Raw genomic sequence first — 12,241 nt, forward strand, 5'->3', positions numbered from 1 at the left:
AAAACAAGGGTGAAGAAGACCCTGCCCAGGGTGAGGCTGCTCTGCCCTCAGGCCATACCACTCTGCCTGGTGACATCTTACCACTGCCTTGGCCAGGACGCCCTGGGCTCTGCAGACCTTGGTGTCACAAAGTAGGGCCCTGTACCAGACAGGCTCAGGGTCATTGGTGTCTGGCCATCTAAGTGCAGACCTCTCTCCCCAGTCTTCCTTACATGCTCTGGGATTGAAAGCCTCGCTAGACGGGAAAATCCTCAGCAGAGCTCCGCAGCTTTTAAAACTGATTTCATTTATTTATTATTTATTTAGATATTTATTTTTGAGAGAGACAGAGTCTCGTTCTGTCGCCCAGGATGGAGTGCAGTGGCTCGATCTCGACCCACTGGAACCTCCGCCTCCCAGGTTCAAGCGATTCTCCTGCCTCAGCCTCCTGAGTAGTTGGGATTACAGACATGCACCACATGCCTGGCTAATTTTTGTATTTTTAGTAGATACTGGGTTTCGCCATGTTGTCCAGGATGGTCTCGAACTCCTGACCTCAAATGATCTGCCTGCCTTGGCCTCCTAAGTGCTGGGATTACAAGTGTGAGCCACAGTGCCTGGCCAATTTACTTATTTATTTATTTTAAAGACAGGGTCAGCTGGGCGCGGTGGCTCATGCCTGTAATCCCAGCACTTTGGGAGGCTGAGGTGGGCGGGTCACCTGAGGTTGGGAGTTCGAGACCAGCTTGACCAACATGGAGAAACCCCGTCTCTACTAAAAATACAAAATTAGCCAGGTGTGGTGGCACATGCCTGTAATCCTAGCTACTCGGGAGGCTGAGGCAGGAGAATCACTTGAACCCAGGAGGTGGAGGTTGCGGTGAGATGAGATCACACCATTGCACTCCAGTCTGGGCAACAAGAGCAAAACTCCACCTCAAAAAAAAGAGTCAGGGTCTTGCTCTTGCTCTGTCGCCCAGGCTGGAGTGCAGTGGTGTGATCATAGCACATTGCAGCCTTGCTCTCCTGGGCTCAAGCAATTCTCCCGTCTCAGCCTCCTGAGTAGCTAGAACTACAGGTGCCTGCCACCACGCCTAGCTTTTTTTTTTTTTTGTAGAAATAGGGTCTCACTATTTTGCCCTGGCTGGTCTTGAACTCCTGGGCTCAAGCGATCCTCTCACCTCAGTCTTCCCAGTAGCTGGGACTAAAGGTTTGTCACCACATCTGGATTTTTTTTTTTTATTTTTTGTAGAGATGGAGTCTTCCTATGTTGCCCAGGCCGGTCTCAAACTCCTGGGCTCAAGTGATCCTCCTACCTCAGCCTCCCAAAGTGCTGGGATTAGAGGCCTGAGCTACTCGGCACATAGGAGGTGCTCAGTGAATGGAAGCTGGCTTATTCTAGTTACTGCCCAAAGTGCCTGGCCCTTTCAGTCTTACTATTCCAGAATTTTTGAATCTGCAAGGCCCTCCTCCATCCCATCTGGCCAGCCCCTATCCTGCCTGGCCCGGGGAATTGAAGCAAGCCTGCAGCCCAGGCCCACTACTATGGGTCCTCGAGATTCTCCCCAGCAGTACCCGACCCCAGCTCTGTGTATCTCCTCCTGTCTGAAGCCTCTTTCCTCTGTCCCTAGGCAAGTGTGTGCTTTTTCTTGGCATTCCCACAGCTCCCAGGCATTTACCCACGAAAGAGCTGGTTATGTTGTCAGTTATGTATGTGTGTGTTACCAATTTCTGCTCATACATCAACACATACTAAAGTATGAGCTTATTTTGGGGTAGAGACTATATCTTGTGTCTCCAATACCCAGGACAGAGCCTGGCACTCGGCAGGTGCTCGATAAATGTGGATTGAATGCATGGACAATTGGATGGATAGGCCCACCTTTTCTGTCTTATCAGTCTGTAGGGAGTCTCAGACTGGTCTAGTGGCTGCCCCCAGTTCTTTCCCCACCTGCTCTCCCACCCCACACTCTTCCCTGTTCCGCTATTGGGAAACCCACCCACTCTGCAGAGTCTAGCTCAGATTCCATTTTCCATGTTTTATGGGTAGAGAGGAGCAGAAAACACAGTCCTTACCACCAAGGGCTCATTCTCACAAAGCAGCCGGCAAGAGCCACAGGGGCACGCAGGATCTGGCCTGCTCACACAGTGCCAATTAGAGAGCCTGGGTGGGATGGAGTCCCATGGGTGCACAGCTTGGCAATAAGGTGTCCCGTCCCTGGACCAGGCACTTGGCTCAGCAAGTGAAGTTGCAGGTACATTTCAGCCCCTATCCGCACTCCCTTATGCTGTGCTGGTCTGTAAACCCTGACCTTCCCTGGGGCCCCTGGGAAGCGGCCATTCTCCTGTCTTTTGCCCTTCTGTCCTCTCTACCCTCCCGAGTGATGCAGGGTGGTGTAGTTATGAGCAGCCCCAGCCCCAGCAAACTCCCAGCACCTTGGGCATAATGTTTGAAATGAGTAAAATTACAAAGGGTTATAAAGAAAGCTAATTATATTGAAAGAGTTATCAAAACATTTACATTTCTTCATATAGTAATATATATGCTTGCTTATTAACACATTAAAAATGAGGAAGGTCTAACAACTATGATCATTTCAAAGTACTGATGAGTGTAAATGGTATTTTGAGATATCTTCAACAACTATAATGCAGCCTGAAAACGTGTGATTTCTGGTTACAAAGTCACAGGTACTATTAATACTATTATGGCTTGCTGCCCAAGCACACAAGAGAGTGTTAAATTTTAGTTATAGGCAAGTGAAAATAGTTTTTTTTCTGTCTAGGTTCTCAAATCCCCTGAAATCCATAGACTCCAGTCAAGAACCTCAATTACAGAATGGAAGGGGAAGAAAAGGTGGAAACCATAATTGATGGAGCCTTTAACTCCCTGCGTCATTTAATCCCTACACCAACCCTAAGAGAGAGATACCACAACCAGTTTTTCTGGTGGGATACCTGAGAATCAGAGAGGTTGAGTGATTTGCCCAAAGTCAACCAGGCCCTGCCTGGAGGCCCCTCTTGCTCTTTCCAAGCAGCGCTGCCTTTGTAATGAAGATGAGCCCCAGAACAAGATTTGAACACCTCGTTGTGACTCTTTGGCCCCAGAATTCCCTCTCCTACTCAGGCCCTGTGCTCTGTGAGGTTTCACCAGTGTAACAGAAGGGTGATGGCCCCTTGAAATCACACACACTCAGTTATTTTTATCTCCAGTTTATTTTTTTTAGACTAAGAGCAGAGTATGAAAGTCACAGCCAAAGCACTTGAAAAAGGCCCAGGAGGATGGGTGGGACCACATAGGGTGAGCAGGGCAAGGTCCTGGGAGATGGTTCCCGGCTCAGGGCTGGAAGGGAGGGGGCGTTGTTGTTTTACGGTCTCCAAAAGTGTCTGTGCGTTGCATAGGTCCTGTCTTCACAGAAGACAAAAGAGGGGCCAGGGGGTCCCCCAGGTGTGGGGGGCCTAACCTGGTGGGGAAGGGGTCTGAAGCTGAAGGGGAAGTCAAGAAAGGTCAGGGGGTTAAAGAGGGAAGGGACTCTGTCTGTCTGTACATTATATATAGAGATATAGAGTCTGTACATGCCTGCCTGGCACCCCAATGCCCACCCCTTGCCATCCTTGTCCACTGCCCGCCCCCCCAGGGGTGTCTACTTGTAAACTTGGTTTCAATCCAAACCACAATCCTGGGAGTGGGAGTGGGGGAGGAGGACGTGCTTATTGCTGTAAACAGGGGAAGGAAGCAGCAGGCAGTGCTGCCCCTTGCCCATCTAGTCCCCTCCCCATGTTCTGTCCCTGGAGGAGAGCAATGGGGGTGCCTCCCACGCTTCGATTTGCTTTCTCTGGGGGCATATGTCTCTCTGGGGGGACAAAGGGAGAGGGCACCAGGAGTCAGGGAAAGGTACCAGGGGCCAGGGAGTCCTGAGCACTGCCCTTTTTGGCCCCCAAGTTTGGTACCAAACATTACCAGAGCCACAAGGCCGCCCGGGACCCATGGCTGTCCCCGTGCTTGGTCCACTACAGTGCCCTACCTGGGGGGAAGGGGTAGAGGGGGCGGACACAGATGTATGGTGCAGGCCCCACTTCTAGCCATGGGAGGAGGGGTCTAGGCCCACTAGGCTTCCCTTGGAGAGGCCAAAGGCTCCCTGCTCCTTCCAAGCCCCGCCCCATCTCTGCCCCCCAGGGGAGGGGGCAGAGCTAGGAGGCCAAGAACGTCATGAGGAAGAAGGCGATGCCCACGGCCAGGGGCAGGTGTTCCCGTTTGGGGCTGGTCCCGCTGATGCTCTTCTCAAGCTTGGGCACCTGAGGGTTCTCTCCCTCAAAGTCTTCTGTGGACAGAGGAACAGACAGACTGGTGAGGGCTGGGTTGCGCGCCAGGGCAGGGGCACGCGGCAGCGGCAGCAGCAGTGGAGCCAGGGACGTGACCACCCACGGGGTAGGAAGTATCAGTGCCCCCGGGGAAGGCATGCGAGGTGAGCAGGCACAGGGGCGGGGGGCTGCGGTTCCAGCAGTGGCCACCAGAGGGCGCTGCGCAGACTCACCCAGCACGTTGATCTTCACATTGGGGCCCATGGTGAACTGGGGGAGAGTGGGGACCGGCTTCTCCCCGGAGTGCGATGCTGCGGGGTGGGGTGCGGGTAGGGAGAGAGGAGGGGAGAGTCAGGGCCAGGATTCCCTCCCCTTGCTACGGCTGGGGAGCAAGCCCCCCTCACCTGTGCCCTCCGCCCCCACCCCCAGGAAGCCAGGGGAGCCCCAAAGCAGGGAGCTGAGGATTGGGGCGCGGCTCGGAGCCTATTCTACTCACTGGAGGCGCAGCAGACGAACACCTTCATCCTCAGACACTTCCAGTGCAGGTTGTGAGTGGGCGTGGCTGGGGAGGAGACCGGGCCTGAGTCACTTTCGCCCAATGTGTGCCTGTGCCCTCCCTCGACGGCTCTATTTCTCACCCCCTCCAAACTGTCCCCGTCGGGCGGTCTCCTTCAGGAGCTCCCCTACCCTTTGGACACGGGTCACTGTAGCTCTGCCGTCGGCCCTAGACGCCCCTTTGGTCCCACCCCTCAAGAAACTGGGATCCCTGATGTTCCAACCCCGGAATGTCCCTCACAGAAACAGCGATTCTCCGCAGCCCAAACTTGGGACTGTCACCAAACTCCTCTCTTGGCCCCACGACCTCGTCTGAGCTGAACCCCTCAGGCGCCCCGTGCCCACGCCTCCTCTCTGGTCTCAGCCGCGAGACCTGGCGCCCGCCGCGCCGGCCCCGCCCCGGAGCCTAGGGGCTCCACCCCCCGGCTGTCACTCAGACTCTCGCGTTCAGACCCACCCGCCCGGCCGCCGTCACTCACAGATGTAGTAGTACTCGTGGCCGGCGTGGAACTCGTAGCCCAGCGAGAAGGCGCTGTAGCGCTGGAACTTCTCCGAGAACTTGATGGGGCTGTGCGGGGCGTGCGGCCGGTTGCACTCCCAGCGCTTGAAGCCCTGGCTGGCGTTGCAGGTGCGGTAGCCGTTGCGGCTCACCATGTACAGCACGTACTGCTCTGCCCCGCCTCCGGGCCCCGGCCCCGCCCCGGGGCCCACCCCCGAGCTGTTGTAGTGCGGGCAGTAAATATCCAGATAGTCGTTCACGTTCACCTGCACGGTGTAGCCCTCTCGCCGCAGGCTGTGGGGAAGAGGAAGCGGCTCAGAGAGAAGAACCCCCAGAGCAAAGCCGCTTTCCATCTGACCGCTCCGCAGCCCCTCCCCAGGGTCCGCGTAGCCTCCCGACTTTTCCTCCGAGCTTCCTCGCGGCTCAGCCCTGTCTCTGCCCCCGGGGCCCTAGTGCCGCCGCTCCCCTAAGTCTCCTTCCGTGCCCTCCTTCTTGGTCTGTCCTTCTCCTGTTGGCCACCAGAGGGTAGCAAAGGCGCAGGGAAGCCCGGCCTGCCTCCAAAGAAAAGGAGGCGAGGGAGAGGGGCGGAGGGAAGAAGGGAACGTACGCTTTGGTTGCCACAGAAACGGCGCAGGCCCCAGCGACTCTCAGACCCCAGGCCCGGGTTTCCTCCGTCCATCCCCCATAATTCAGCAGCCGGGAGGAGGGATGGGAGGGATGGAAGCCAAGGGTGAACGTGGGAGGGATCTCCTCCGAGGGACACACACACCCTCCATCGCTTCTCCCACCATGCTTCCCTGCGGCTGCCAGTCCACCCCGGAGGCCAGTCCAACAGGACCTGCCCTTACAGACGCATGTATGGCGGCTTCATGCATATACATGCATAAGTTCTATGGCACACGCACAAATATGTCCACCGCCCACTCATAGGCAGCAGACACACAGAAAAGCTGGGCTGTATGTGTGCTGGCCCGCATGCCAGTATTGGTTGACCCCACCAATCTGGGGGTCTCTCCCTGCCCTCCCCATACTACAATATCACTGGCTTCTGTACCTTGAGTCCCGTGACAGAGACCCCACCCTGAGGCCAAGGACAGTTAGGCTCCCAGGAACTTTAAACACAGGAGGGCGCTAAGGGACTCAGTACCAAGACTCCACATGGCATCATGCCAACCAGCCCAAACTTCTGTCTCATTGTGCACCTCCTTCCTCAACCTGGCACAACCGCCCCCCTTAATGATGCTGGGCAGAGCAGTGGGCACAGGGCCTAGACAAGATGGCTGCGCCTCTTATTTCCCTGATCCCTCTTTGGGACAGAGAAGCAGATGCTGGGTCCCTTGTAATCCCCACCTGCCTTGCTAGTCACCATCAAAGTGTTGGTCTTAACACCCTCGATGGCAGTAGTGCGCGGTGTGGGGATGGAGAAACCTCTGAATGGAGAAAGAAACTCGGAGAGGGGGCAGGAGTTTTCCCTAATTTCTTTAGTGTAAGAATGCACATATCTTGGCAGTGCAAGGAGAGTGGTGGACACAGAAAGGCATGGGGTCCTTGGCAAAATGTCAAACCACGGGGTCCCTAGTCCCTGGGAGCTCCCTGGGGGGAGAGACTGGCTCCCTATGTCACCAGGCACCACCCAGTTCCCCAAACAGTAATTAGATCCATTAAAGAAATGAGCGTGGAGGCTTCTGCACAAGGTGGGGCCTTGGGGGTCCCTCCCCCCTGACCCCACTTCCTTGGCTTTGCTTGTGCTGTCCCCTCCACCCAGCAACCCATTCCGAGCCTGACAGTGAGGCAGGCAGAGAGCTGATGTTTGGGTACCCCAGTAAGAATTGGCACAGCCTCCTTTGGTCATCAGGAATGCTACCAGCCCCACTCTGTTCCCATGGGATTAATGGGTCACTCAGGCCCCTCCCTTGCCCTGGCACTCAGGTGGGCAGGAGCCTCGGCCTGGGGCACTGGGAGCAGGAAAACGGGTTAGACCAGGCCTGGCTCCAAACTGCCATCCTAGGCTTGCCTGTCCGTCACCAACCCACAGTCTGTTCCTCCCCTCAGGCCTTGGGGAGGGGGCCTCCAGTGGTGAGGGTGCCAGGTCTGGAGCAGCTGCACAGCCACACTGGGATCTCTGTCTTTGAGCCTCACCCATGTTTCCAGTCCCACTCTGAAGCAGCCCCTCCCTGCTGTACCGCCCAGTTCCCCCTACAACACACCCCATTCCAGCAGGGAGGAAGCCAACACCCAAGGTATTCCTACAGGTAATTCCATTTCCTCAACAGGGCAGGACTAGCCTTATAAAAAAGGTTGCAGGGCGACCACAGGTGAAGGGAAGCCATCTGTTATGTACTCCTGCGCTGGGTGGCAGGAACAGCCCCTGAAATGCCCCCCCAAGGCTGGGCATGTGAGAGAAAGACCTGCCGGTGGGGTGGCTGGGCCCAGTTGGTACACAGAGGGCACGGGGACAAACGGGGTGAGAGCCAGGAATTCCCAGCCACAACTCTTTGGAGACCCAACGTGTCTGCTTGGCTTGGGCACTTTAATTGAATCTGTCATCCTCCCTCCCTCTCCCTAGCAGTGCGGAGAGAGAGGTGCCGCTGGGCCCACGCGAAGCTCCGCAGCTAACCCCGCCTCTAGGGCCGCACCTCCTGCGGAAGGGTGGGGGTGGGCTGGGACCTGGGGACCGGGTTGTGCCCTGCCCCTTCGTACTGTTCTCTCTTCTTGCTCCACTTCATCCCCTATAGCCTCTCGCCTCTCTTGCAGAAAGGCGAATGCCGACACACCCCATTTGGAGGGGGTGTACCCTCACCCCGTTATTTCGGTCTCTCCCGGCTCTCACGGCCTCTGAGGCGCATCCCGACACCTCTCTCTCGCTTTCAGTGCCCTGCCGGCCCGCGCCTGGCTCCACTTAACCCGGAGTGTCCGCGGAGGGGGCAGGCGGGCGGAGCGGGGAAGGAGCAAACTTCTCCCCCAGCCCGGGGCAATTAGGGCAGGTAAACAGGGTGTCCAACAAGACCAGGGAGTAGGGAAAGGATCCCAGGGGGCCCTGAACTTGTCAAATCCTCGCCATCCTTCACCCCCGGCCCCGGTCTTAGACGCCGGGCTGCAGAGTTAAAGGGGTGGAGGACGAACGTAGACCCGGGTTTCTCTTCCCTCTAGCGCGCGCCCCCGAGGCTGCGCGCCGCCCGCTCCAGCAGGCGAGGCCGGGCCACGTGTGCGCGGCGTGGGGTCCGCGCGCCCGGGCTTTGAGGGTGGTGGCGGTGGTGGCGGGAACGCTCGGGGGGCGGCGGTTGCAGGCTGACACCTCTGCACCCCTCAGGCGCCCTGGGCCTCGGCGCCCCGCCCGTCCCAGTCTGGACAGCCCAGGTCTGGGCGCAAGGCTTCCCTGGGCCGCGTCAGGTGGGGGAGAATCAGCGCGCCCGACACCTCCGCCCCTCCTCCCTGCGACAGCGGCGGCGGCGGCGAAGGTTTATTGATCTGCAGCGGCGGAGAGGAGCGAGAGACCCGCCGAAAGGGAGACACAGAGACGGAGTGAGGGGGAGACACACACCGACAAGGGGAGGGTAGCAGAGGCCGGATTCACTGAAAGGGGAAAGGAAGGGAGACACGGTGCGAGAGAGACGCCAGAAACCGAGAGAGGCAGGGAAGAGAACGAGAACCGAGAGTCTTGGAGAACAGGAGAGACAGGCAGGCCAGAGAGGCCCACAGACGGCGGAGACGGAGACAGAGACGCAAAGGAGAGAAGCAGGGACAGGGAAGGGTGCAAGGCTGAGACTCAGAGACTGGGAGAAAACACAGAGAAAGACCATCAGGGACGTAGTAGAGCCTCAATAAATATTTGTTGAATGAATGCATGAATGAAAGAGAGATCAGCAACAGAAGCATTTCAGAGATAGGTCGAGAGACAGCTATATAGAAAGATGTTCCCGAAGCCCCTTGAGACAGGAGCAAATATCAACATCCTTGCTCAGTTCTGCAAAGAAATGAAACACAGGCCAGGGGGCATATATTTGGCCATCGGCCGTCCCAAGCCCCCTCACCAAGTTCGATTCCCGGCTTAGGGGACTCCTCGACCTCATACTCTAATGCATCCCTCCAATACAGTCCCCCCATCCCTAGTTTCTGGGCCAGATTGGGAACTGGTCTCTCCTATTCCACGGGGTAAATGGAAGTACTGAGTGGGGGGCAGAGGGCTAGGTCGCGGCCGGTGTGCAAGGCACAGTCCCCAGGTCTGTCAAAGGAGGCCGACGCATGTGTCCCACCAGCACCCTCCCACGTGATCCCCCAGGAGGCGGGGTCGTAAGACCCTCCCCACGTGACCCCAAGGGGCAGAGACCCTCCGCACGTGACGGGAGGTGGGAGCCAGGAGCCCAGCTCACGTGACTAGGGGGAGGGGGCGCGGGAGCCTGTGGCTCGGTCGGCCCCGCCCCCAGCTCCCCGGCCCTCTCCATTCTCGGCTCCGGAGCACGTCGCTCTCACGATTTATGGGGCCGCGGCTGCCGCAGTGAGGGAGCCGGGGAGCCCGGGCGCAGCGGCAACAAAGGCCCGGGAAGCGAGGCGGGGGCGGCGGCAGCCTCCTGGCCCGGTGTGCGCCCCCTCCTACCTCTGCCGGCCCAGGCCCGCACGGAGTAGAGAGGACGGAAAGGAGGCTCCCGGAACCCGGGCTCCCCCACCCGCTCCCTGAGCTTTCACCTGCGCCCAGGTGTATGCGGGGGAGGGGAACCTGATCAACACCTCCCCCCACCAAACCTATTCCCGCATCCTCCCCGGCTCTGGCTTCCCCTAAGAACGCTGAGGTGCTCCAAGGGTGGCGGGGAACCCGGGGCCCCTCACCTGCGAGCTCTCCGTTCCCCGCCAGACTCTAGCGGGGTGGGGGGCGGACGTGTGAGTCTGGGGGAGGGGGCTGAGCTAGATAGAGCTGGAAAGTCAGCCCCCAGCGCCCGCCGGAGTTCTTGGAGTCCCGCTCCGGGGGGGAGGGGCCACGTCCCCACCCCCGAGGTTTCCATGGGAAGCGAGAGGGGGGCGTCGTTGGCTCATCCCCACCCCCAGTCTGACACTCCGGGCGCGAGGAGGGAGAGAGGGGGAGGCGCGGAGCCCCAAACAACAAAGAGCGGAGCGGCGAGCGGCAGCCCCTCCTCCGAGAGGTTGGGGGTCGCGGCCGCCCGGCCCTCCCGGTCCCCTCCCCTGGGGTCTGGCCATTTGCTCCCTGGTCGGTCGGTCCCTGGGGTGGGCAGCCAGAGGCAGTGCTGCCGCCACCGCCCGGGCAGGTGTGACAGTGACCCCCGCGTCCCCAGGGATCTCCCCCTACTAACACACAGACACACACTGAGGTGGCCAGGGTGATACACACGGCGGCTTGGCGGGGAGGAGAAGACAAGGGCAGCAAGGACTGAGCAGAATGAGGACCCGGCCCCGCAGCCAGCACCCGGCCACCGCGCCACACACCCCGGGAAACCACACGGCCGCCCTGACACCCGCCCAGACCGCGGCGGCGCCAACAGCCACCCCAGCCCAGACGCAGCCGGCCGCGCGGACAGCGACCGCAGCCCCTTCCCCGACCCGCAGCCCGCTCCCACCCCCAGACGATCGCCGACGCAGACACACAAATCACACACTCAGACACACACGCACACTGACAGCCGCGCACGCCCGCTCACACTTGGAGCCATTCGCCGTCCCCAGCCCGGGCGTGTGTGTGCGTGTGTGACACACCGACATCTCTCTGCCGCCTTCCGTCTCGCCGGTACCCCACGTTCCCATCCTAACCAAGCAGCATTCCCAGGGCCCCCCAACTCAGCGACCCAGCCCTAGCTCACCCTAGCCGGGCTTATCCACACAACCAAGACAACCCATTCGCCTTCCTTCTAGGGAGGTGCTCGGTCGGACTCCCTGCCTCAGCTCTGGACCTCACTTTTAAAAGCAGGAGTCCTAGACAGAACCCCTGGAAGCCCTCATGGCCAAAAACAGGTCATCCCTGGGCCCCAAAATGCAGCGGCCTATCCCCAGCACACCGCTACCCCCAAACCCCAGCCCAACTGGTGGGACTATGGGACAGGGGCATGCTATTCCAGCGGCGGGTGCGGAGAGAAGCCAAGATGGGGTGGGGGGCCCCTCCAGCAGCCTCCTCCGCACGGCCCGAGCGCTCGTTACTATAGCCCAACAGCCTCTTCAGACACCCCCGAGTTTCCTAGACGCCCACAGAGTGCGTCCCCCTCTCCGTCCCCTCCCAGCCCCCAGCTCTGGTCTCCCAGGACTCCCACCCCGGGATCCCCCAGGACTTCTCGGGCCCACCGGCTCCCCCTCTCACTGAGACGGGACGCGCGGACTCCTAGGGTCCCCGACTCACTGCTGGTTGGAGCTGTTCCAGTACACCGCATGCCGGTTTCCCAGCGCCCCTCCGGGCCCTTGGGCCAGCAGCGGCAGCAGCGGCACGGGCACGAGCAGCAGCAGCAGCAGCAGCGGAGCCGCCGCCATCCCCGGAGCCGCCGCCGCCGCCGCCCCCCGACTGAGCCCCGCGCTCCCGGCTTCTCCGCTTCCCAGCTCCCTGCTGCCGCCGCCGCCGGCCCCCCAGCCTTAGGCCACGCCCCCAGCCCTTCCCTCCGCCCTCCTGGGCGCGCCCCCGAAGCCCCGCCCCTGGCGCGCCCCCGACAGGCCCCGTCCCGCTCCGGTCGGGAGCGCGCGACGCGTGGGAGGTGGGGACCGTACTGCCCCATCGGGAAAGACCAGCGCGTGCCTCGTCTCTCCTTCTTGAGTTCAGTTTGCTACAACTGGTCCTGGGTCTTTTGCTCCCCAGGCTGAATTTCCCAGAAGGATTTGGGAACCCAAGATAAGGATCTCGATCTCAGGGAAGCCCATTCATCTCTGGGAATGAGGGAAAGGAGCAGACTTGAGAAGAAGTTGGGGATCCAGGACCTC

The 12,241-nt window shown here is 59.7% G+C and overlaps 1 protein-coding gene across 4 annotated transcripts; it reads right to left on the reverse strand.

The window, feature by feature from the left end:
* Positions 1-3,176: 3,176 nt before the first annotated feature.
* EFNA3 (ephrin A3) lies at positions 3,177-11,914 on the reverse strand. 4 transcript variants are annotated; one of them, XM_031010586.3, is made up of 5 exons: positions 11,673-11,913; positions 5,316-5,629; positions 4,778-4,843; positions 4,515-4,592; positions 3,177-4,301 (listed from the first exon to the last, which is right to left on the reverse strand). In XM_031010586.3, the coding sequence occupies exons 1-5, from the start codon at positions 11,798-11,800 to the stop codon at positions 4,171-4,173; spliced, it is 717 nt and encodes a 238-aa protein (XP_030866446.1). In that variant the 5' UTR covers positions 11,801-11,913; the 3' UTR covers positions 3,177-4,170. The 4 variants fall into 4 exon arrangements, with proteins under 4 accessions (XP_030866446.1, XP_063550614.1, XP_030866447.1 ...); XM_063694544.1 differs by lacking the exon at positions 11,673-11,913 and adding an exon at positions 10,160-10,347; XM_031010587.3 differs by lacking the exon at positions 4,515-4,592 and having other exon boundaries at positions 11,673-11,914.
* Positions 11,915-12,241: the final 327 nt, after the last annotated feature.

The sequence above is a fragment of the Gorilla gorilla genome, chromosome 1 (genome assembly GCF_029281585.2).
Source record: "Gorilla gorilla gorilla isolate KB3781 chromosome 1, NHGRI_mGorGor1-v2.1_pri, whole genome shotgun sequence".
Classification (NCBI taxonomy): domain Eukaryota; kingdom Metazoa; phylum Chordata; class Mammalia; order Primates; family Hominidae; genus Gorilla; species Gorilla gorilla.